The sequence below is a fragment of the Lactuca virosa genome, chromosome 3 (assembly GCF_052849685.1).
Source record: "Lactuca virosa cultivar CGN04683 chromosome 3, Lactuca_virosa_CGN04683_v6, whole genome shotgun sequence".
Taxonomy (NCBI): Eukaryota; Viridiplantae; Streptophyta; class Magnoliopsida; order Asterales; family Asteraceae; genus Lactuca; species Lactuca virosa.
The window spans coordinates 398811470-398820766 of NC_136428.1; the positions used below are offsets into that span (position 1 = coordinate 398811470).

The 9297-nt window shown below is 38.3% G+C and overlaps 1 protein-coding gene across 1 annotated transcript; it reads left to right on the forward strand.

Annotated features, from left to right (window-relative positions):
* The first annotated feature begins 915 nt into the window (after positions 1-915).
* LOC145163190 (protein RGF1 INDUCIBLE TRANSCRIPTION FACTOR 1-like) lies at positions 916-2867 on the forward strand. Its single transcript, XM_079082052.1, has 5 exons — positions 916-1139; positions 1217-1402; positions 1483-1557; positions 1646-1786; positions 2315-2867. Exons 1-5 carry the CDS (start codon positions 1137-1139, stop codon positions 2651-2653), a joined length of 744 nt encoding a protein of 247 aa, XP_078938178.1. The 5' UTR covers positions 916-1136; the 3' UTR covers positions 2654-2867.
* Positions 2868-9297: the final 6430 nt, after the last annotated feature.

Consider the following 9297-nt stretch of genomic DNA (forward strand, 5'->3'; position numbering starts at 1 on the left):
CTAGGGTTTTCCTGAGGTGAAAGAGGGTTTGAGGCTGATAAGAAACCCTAAAACGAGTTTAGAGATGCTTAAATACGAAGGAAACCCTAAAATTATCATGGGCTTGGGATGCATCAGCTCTCATGTCGTAAGCTCCATGTCTCACGTCGTGAGACCAATCCCGAACAAAAGTTTTCATGCAACCCATCTCACATTGTGAGCCTCCAATCTCACGTTGCGAGACTTCTTTTCTTCAAAAATCCAACATTTTGACTCCTCGAAACCCTAATTTGATTCATCTTGGAAAACGGGTGTTACACTCTATGTGTTTTATTATTTTTTGATCAACTATTGAACAGATCCAACAACAGTTGGAAAACTTGCTAGTTCCAAACTATGATGCATTTAGTTTATGTATCTTTAGCTCTTAAAGTTTTATATTACTCTCATTTAGAAAAAGAACTTTCTAAGTAAATGTATTCTCGAATGAAAATTAATTGGATGGTAGAAACTTCTAACTAAACAATCATTTATGATAATCTTCGTTATGGTTCAACATTTGTCATGGCGGTTCACAAGTTATGCGTGTAATCGGTCTTGATCTTCGAGATAGCCGTTACACATTTGAACCTAACAAATTTAAATTTGCTATGTAATTTTCATGCCATTTATGACGTAGACAACTATTCATTAAACATTATACCATTAGACGTAATATTTAATGTTTTACAAAGATATTTATAATTTTTTTTTATGATTTAAATTTGATTTTACTACTTTTGTTAGGAATGATAATACAAAACGTGGATGGTATTAAATTTGATATGTGAACTATTTAATTTTTGTCATATTCAGAATATATTTATTCGAAATTTTCATTAAATTGCATATAATACAAATTCCATCAATCCTCCGTACAAAATAGTAACACCACTACCCTTCAAATTTCACACCACTACACACACAGCTCACCCCTACGCACCCACCACCCTTTCTTATAATTCACTGGTCTCCGTTCTTTCTGCTGCAGCGCCGCCCTGTGTCTCTCGGTAAACGTCCGCCGCCGTCATCGTTACAGCTTCCCGGCGGCGATGGCGGCCTAGCTCTACACCCTTTCAACATCTCAATCAATACCCGACTAAATTTTAAAAAGAAAAATGGTGGGTTTCTCCATGATTTCCTATTTCATTCATTTTTTTATAATCCAATTTTGCTCATGAATCATCGAATTTTGCAGGTGGAATCATCGTCTTCTACAAAATTACCTCCGTGGCTTGAATCTTTACTGTCAGAAACGTACTTCATTCCTTGCATGATTCACGAAGACGCAAAAAAGAACGAGAAAAATATATTTTGTCTCGATTGCTGCGAAGCTATTTGCCATCACTGTCTCGATCTTCACACCTCTCATCGTCTTTTACAGGTTGGAATTCATAATTCATCTATTCTAAAAATCAAATTCTCAAAAAAAAGAAATTGGTTTAATTCAAATTATTTTTACAGATACGGAGATATGTGTATCATGATGTTATACGAGTTGGAGATGCTGAGAAATTAATGGATTGTTCTTATGTTCAAGTGAGTTTAAATCTTACTTAAAATCCCATTTTTTTTTTTGTAGATTATATGAATTGAATTTGTTTAATGGATCTTACTTCTTTTACAGGCGTACATAACAAACAGTGCTAAAGTTGTGTTCTTGAATCCAAGGCCACAAACAAGATCTTGTAGAGGAACAAGCAACAATTGCGTTAGTTGCGATAGAGGGTTGCAAGAACCACATCTTTTCTGCTCGATTTCCTGCAAGGTATATATCTCTCTATATGTAAATATTCATATAATTTAATTAGGGTTTTTGATATTGGTATATTTTCATATAATTAACCAAGAACGACTTTTTTTCACAAGATTTATAAAAGATCAATTGTTTTACCTAATATAAACCAAAAGTTCTTTTCTTTTCTTTGTATTGATTATCAAGATTCGATGAGATCTTTTGCTTGGTAAATTGTGTTATCTTATGGGTGGCACAATTTTCAGAGGTCAAAGTCTTAAGAGCAATGTGCAAATTTTCATTCTATTTCCTTTCCATTTCAAGTTTTATTTTACCAATTATTTTTCACAAATCTTGAATTTCTTGTCCCATTTTGTCTTTTCGTTTCCTCGCAGCCGCGTTTGAATTTTCTTGCATTAATTTCAAATTAGGTTTTTTTTTTGACGAAATATGAAATAATCATTACATGTTCCAGATTCAATGCACAATTTCGATTCTTGAAGGGAACCCTTTTGAGAGAATCTAGGCTTTTCATATGGGTTGATGTTATTTTTCACGCAGATCAATCAGATTCTGAGAAGTGAAGGGATGATGTCGGAGTATCTATACGACTGTAAAGTTCTTACGCTGCCGGAGCTGGGTTCCGACGACTGTTTCATGACACCCGACTCCTTTCTTGAACCTTTTGTTTCTCTGAGGACGTCGTCAGGTTCAAGCGTCAGCTACGGCGGAGTTGATAGCCTGACAATTGCTTGCACCGCCACCACAGAAGTCGTGAGGAAAAAGAGAACTTCAAAGTCGGCAACTCCGGCGACGGCGCGTAAACCGGTTACTCCGCCAGCGATGGAGGTCACCACGAACCGCCGGAAAGGAATGCCATGTCGGTCGCCGTTTAATTGATGATTCCGTACGGTCGGGTACGAGTGGGGAGGGTGTTAAAGGATGGTGGAGGCGCACGAGTCAATTTTCAAAATTTGTATTTTACAAACAGGTCCTTTTAGAATGATGGATAATAACATTAGCACCTCCACGTTTTGTTTATTACTCTTACACCTTTGTCACTATTTAGATTATCGTTCTAACGTCGGTTTAAACATTTAGTTTGTTTAATTGATGATACCATCTTAAGTTAAGCTATGTTTACTAACTCCTATTTTATGCGCTTTTTTATCACATTTGTTTTCATTTTGGTTTTTTGGCTTATTTGTTAGAATTAATTAAAGATAGAAATGATTATAGTCTTGTAACTATTTGTAATGATCTAAAGTAACGATTAATGATGTAAGAAACATGAAGAGTTGGTTCGACCTAAAGCATGGGGAGACTGATTTTTTTTTGGTGGACAAAATTAGTTAGAGCATATGATATGAGCAACGAGGTGATATTTTTGCGATGCCACGGGGAGCTGTAACATCCAGAATTTCGGGTATGATAGTTTGTGTTTCAATTTTGAGGATTTAGGAGGGACTCGATGAGTCGTAGGTCTGACTCGCCGAGTCACGTCGAGTTGATCACGTGGATTAATGAGCGGACTCGACGAGTCCAAGTATGGACTCGCCGAGTAGGTACTGGGTGAAGCAATGTGTACAATCGGCCGTAGCTAAAGCGGTGATTTCCCAAAATATCCCTAGTTGTTTTATATGTTGTGCTGCGTTGTTATAATATGAGTTGATAGAACTGCATGCTAGATGATAGTATAAGGATCCCTCAAGAAGTATGTGGTAGGGTTTCATGATTTGTGATTCCTTTAGCATAGGAGGTTGCTTTTAGGGATTGAACCTATCCTTGTGAATTGCTTTGTGTATGCTGCATAGTTGTACATAGTTAGGATTTTATAGCCTTACAATGTTGATTTAGCTTTACTTCTTGTTCCTTGTTTGTTTGTGGACTTGTGGCTGAATCATTTATTCGACTGTCTGCCGGGTTCTCAATTATGTACAATTAGTGTACGCGAAGCAATTGGTGAGAGTAGCGGAGATCCCTGTGAGGCGGAGTTGTGGTTGAGGGGTACCCTAGGATGAGTGCCTAAGTGCTTAGTTGTGGTTCTGGGGAACATATAGGTGTGTATATACACCATATGAATAATGTTCTTGTAACTTAGGGTCTTGGGAGGACAACTTGAGTCCAAGATGGATATATGTGGAAGGTAATATTGGGTCTGTATTACTGAAAAAGCACAGGATCCGTACGCAGTTTAGGAAGAAATCTTGGAGCACTAAGGGACTTGCAGGAGTGTGTATAGTGTTTGTGTGCACTTTAGCTTGGATTTGATCATTTTCTTGTGTATTTTAGTATGACGATTACCCGAGGTTTAGGCTCTAGCGACTTGGAGATGACGAGTAACAGTGATGATGAGATCCGTAGGATCGTTTCCGCCGAGGGGGCTGTGACAATCAGGGAAACTATTCCAGAGATGTTTGGTTCTATCAAGACCACTGTGATTGAGCTGTTTGACGAGCGCTATGCTGCCGTCACCGAGCCTGCTGCTGCCGTAGCCACTGCCATATATGTTTCTCCCAGACTGCATGAGGGTGATTCGATGTTGTACCGGCAGTTCAACAACACAAAGCCTCTTGAGTTCGAAGAGGTCAAGGACCCTGTTCGAGGTCATTATGAGTATTCTTGCATGAGTTTTGAGCTATATAGAAGGAAGTTTCGGATTGTCATCAACATGTTCTGGGTCATTGGCGATTCCTTCATGTTTCAATTGAGAGTTGGGATACTCCATAGTGGCGTGAGATGAAAGGAAAATTTGTTGTGAGATTTTAAGGGAATGCGTGGGTGTATCTGTGAATGATGAAGGAGATCAGGGGTTGAGGCAGTACATCATGAGGTTCTGTGGTAATTTGTCAAGGTATCCGAGTATGATGATCTGAAGTTCAGATTAGTTTTGAGTCTTGGGTTGAGACTGCAAGTGGCGTATTGTGTATTTGTGGTACCAGTGGGAGCCCTTGGGCATTGACATCAGGAGGGATTATTTAAGAATGAGGATTTCAGTGGAGAGAGGTTGTTGTAATGCTACGGGAAGCCGTAGTACTCACTATTCAGAGGTTGTTGTGATGCTACGGGAAGCCGTAGTACTCACTAGTCAGAGGTTGTTGTGATGCTACGGGAAGCCGTAGTACTCACTAGTCAGAGGTTGTTGTGATGCTACGGGAAGCCGTAGTACTCACTAGTCAGAGGTTGTTGTGATGCTACGGGAAGCCGTAGTACTCACTAGTCAGAGGTTGTTGTGATGCTACGGGAAGCCGTAGTACTCACTAGTCAGAGGTTGTTTTGATGCTACGGGGAGCTGTAGTACTCACTAGTCAGAGGTTGTTGTGATTGCTACGGGGAGCCGTAGTACTCACTAGTCAGAGGAGAGGTTGTTGCGATGCCACGGGGAGCTGTAATACTCTTGAGTCAGCAAGAGGTGGTTATGAAGAAGTACTCTTGAGTCAGCAAGAGGTGGTCAGAGGAGAGGTTGTTGCGATGCCACGGGGAGCTGTAGCATCCAGAATTTCGGGTATGATAGTTTGTGTTTCAATTTTGAGGATTTAGGAGGGACTCGATGAGTCGTAGGTCTGACTCGCCGAGTTACGTCGAGTTGATCACGTGGATTAATGAGCGGACTCGACGAGTCCAAGTATGGACTCGCCGAGTAGGTACTGGGTGAAGCAATGTGTACAATCGGCCGTAGCTAAAGCGGTGCTTTCCCAAAATATCCCTAGTTGTTTTATATGTTGTGCTGCGTTGTTATAATATGAGCTGATAGAACTGCATGCTAGATGATAGTATAAGGATCCCTCAAGAAGTATGTGGTAGGGTTTCATGATTTGTGATTCCTTTAGCATAGGAGGTTGCTTTTAGGGATTGAACCTATCCTTGTGAATTGCTTTGTGTATGCTGCATAGTTGTACATAGTTAGGATTTTATAGCCTTACAATGTTGATTTAGCCTTACTTCTTGTTCCTTGTTTGTTTGTGGACTTGTGGCTGAATCATTTATTCGACTGTCTGCCGGGTTCTCAATTATGTACAATTAGTGTACGCGAAGCAATTGGTGAGAGTAGCGGAGATCCCTGTGAGGCGGAGTTGTGGTTGAGGGGTACCCTAGGATGAGTGCCTAGGTGCTTAGTTGTGGTTCTGGGGAACATATAGGTGTGTATATACACCATATGAATAATGTTCTTGTAACTTAGGGTCTTGGGAGGACAACTTGAGTCCAAGATGGATATATGTGGAAGGTAATATTGGGTTTGTATCACTGAAAAAGCACAGGATCCGTACGCAGTTTAGGAAGAAATCTTGGAGCACTAAGGGACTTGCAGGAGTGTGTATAGTGTTTGTGTGCACTTTAGCTTGGATTTGATCATTTTCTTGTGTATTTTAGTATGACGATTACCTGAGGTTTAGGCTCTAGCGACTTGGAGATGACGAGTAACAGTGATGATGAGATCCGTAGGATCGTTTCCGCCGAGGGGGCTGTGACAATCAGGGAAACTATTCCAGAGATGTTTGGTTCTATGAAGACCACTGTGATTGAGCTGTTTGACGAGCGCTATGCTGCCGTCACCGAGCCTGCTGCTGCCGTAGCCACTGCCATATATGTTTCTCCCAGACTGCATGAGGGTGATTCGATGTTGTACCGGCAGTTCAACAACACAAAGCCTCTTGAGTTCGAAGAGGTCAAGGACCCTGTTGGAGCATGTAAGTGTTCTACAAATTATGAGTGATAATGTCACACCCCCGAACCAGACGGCGGAAACGTCCGAGGGCTCGTGTGACTTACATTGAAATATCATCACAATGAATATACATGAAACATAACATAAGCATCACCATGCATTAATATATTACAACCGTTATTGTTCACATCAAGTACATTGTTTACATTACATAATCCAAAACCTAAATTGTTTAACGATTGACATTACGCTAAAGACAATTCAGAAACACGCTTGATAATTCTTCAATCTAACGGTTACCTGAGAACACAAGTTATTTTGAAAATGGTCAACATATATAATGTTGGTGAGTTCATAAGCAGATTTGATGTAAAAATGTTTTGTATTGTTTGTAAAACCCATAAAATCCGATATTTTCTATAACAAAAACTGTTTACGAAAAAGGTGTGATGATCCATAAGTATACGTGTATATGATTTCAAAACATGTAAAAGTGAAATGTCTTTCATAATTGTTCCTTGTATCATAGTTGTTGTAAGTAGGAGTGAAAAATGTCGTTCCCCGGAAAACCCGATGTTTTCCGATTTAAATTGTATGATAGTTTTGTATTATTGTATAATCACTTTGCATCGTCACAACGTATGAATATGATTTCACATGATTACTTAGATGGTAATGGATCTCTATGTGAGTCATTATAACCATGCATAATAATGACTAATTCGCCTGTCTTGGCATTTATCGAATGTCGGTTTTGAATTAAGATTTTGTCACCCTAGACTGGCCGAGTCTAACTGTAGCGAACAGCTCAGGTGTGGGGGAGTCACCCCCGTATAGATCTATACACAAACTCTCGCTCTCCCTCCAGGAGACTCTGATTATAACTACAGACTACGACCGACACTTATTGGTGCCACCCGTTATTTCTCACTAAATCCAAATGAAAATGAATAACATTGTTTTACAACCCGATTTATGTTTACGTGAATATAAGGTAAGCCTAACAGACAAAAAAAAGAGGACAACGGAGGCCCACTAACTTTGTATGTTATTACAGGCTGTCGAGTTGCTACGGACACGATATAGCCCATCAAGCATATGATGAATGTTTAGGACCATATTAGCAATGCAATTGGGCCACTAGGGCCCAATAGCATGTCGAAGCTAATAGAGGCCCATCAGGCATGTAATTGGATCGCCAAAGCCCAATATACATGTTTTGTTTATATCGGGCCCAATAATCGATATTGGACCCAATCCTTGAATGGTTTATCTGTTTTGTCGTTAAATTGTAGTATAAGATTTAGAATACACTTAGTGCTTACTTTTTGATGTTAAAATACTTAGTGTTGTTTATAACGATATTTTTAGTTTTTATAAAAATACCATTTTTAAACCTTCTTGTTGTAAAATTTTATATATTTAATCAAATTCTTTTAGAATTTACATATTTGACTCAAAATGTTTATTTGATCATTTCAGTCCCTTTTTCATATAAAATTTACATTTTCAACTCTTAATGGTACAAAATGACATTTTTATTCCTTTTTGATGAAAAATGACATTTTAGTTCATTAGATTATTTAACTTGGCATTTTCAGCCCAAATAAGATCTTAAATTATAATTTCAGCCCAAAATACCACTTTTGACGTTTTCAGCCCTTATTTGCTAAAAATTTACATTTTAGGCCCAAAATCTAAAAACTTTGCATTATTAGTCCAATTTAGCGAAAAAGGTCATTTTCAGCCCTTGAACTTAATTCATTCACATATTTGACTTTGTACTTTGATAACTTTACAATTTTAGTCCCAAACTTCCATATTTTTGCAAATTTGGGCCCAAAAACCGTTGGGCCCAAATATAAGCCCAATAAGAAAAAAGTTATGTTTTTGGTCCTTTGAGAAGTTTTATTTCCATAAAAATCATATTTTATATAGATATATACCATATTATCCTTATAAAATCGAAAATGTCATCTTTTAGCCAAATCTTTGTTATTTTTGCAAAAATGACACCTATGACAATCTTGGCCTTGTTTTTCACCTTTTAAACATAAAGATTCTTAGATCTTTAAAATATGTTGTTTATTTTGTTATTGTTCATGTATCCTTCACACTTTAGCCATAGATTTCGAGATATAGCAAGTAATATCATATTTTTATAACACAACCCAAAGAAATCACATATAACAAGCATACACACATAAATCAACACATAATACTTGTATTCTCCCCCCAAAACAAGTAAAACCGAAAACAAGGGGGTATGAACTCACCTTTGCTTGTTGTTCTCGGTTTTTGAAGAAGAATGGAAGAAGATGGTGTTGTTTTTGGTTCTAGCAAGCTCCTTGAGTGGATTTCGAACTTAGATGGGTTCTAGGGAGCATGATCACGAAATTAAGGTGGTAAGAAGAATGAATGAGTTCAAAAGAAAGTATGTTACTTAGATTTGTAAGATCTTACCACTAGAGTGTAACTTGAAGTGATTTTTGGTTGAAACCTCCTTGAAATGCTTCTAAGTCTCGAAATTTCTTGATGAAAGAGAAGAGGTGTTCTTGAATGTATACTTAGAAGGAGTTTGATAAAATGTGTGTGTGTGTGTTGATTCTCGGCCGAGGATAAGAAGAGAGGGGAGAGAAGCTTGAAATGATGGGTGCATGGAAACATGAGAGTTTATGGATGTATGTTGTGTATTTTGCATGTAGGACTAATGGTTATTAGTGAGGTGGCACCTCACTAATCACTCTTGCATTATATATTTTTTTACTCATTGGGCCGAGAATGGGCCTAGAGATATGAAGAGAATGAAGTTAGGCTTAACCTCTTAGCTTTGATCGAATTTCTTAGGCCCATAATTACTTTTCGGCCCATTGGGCTT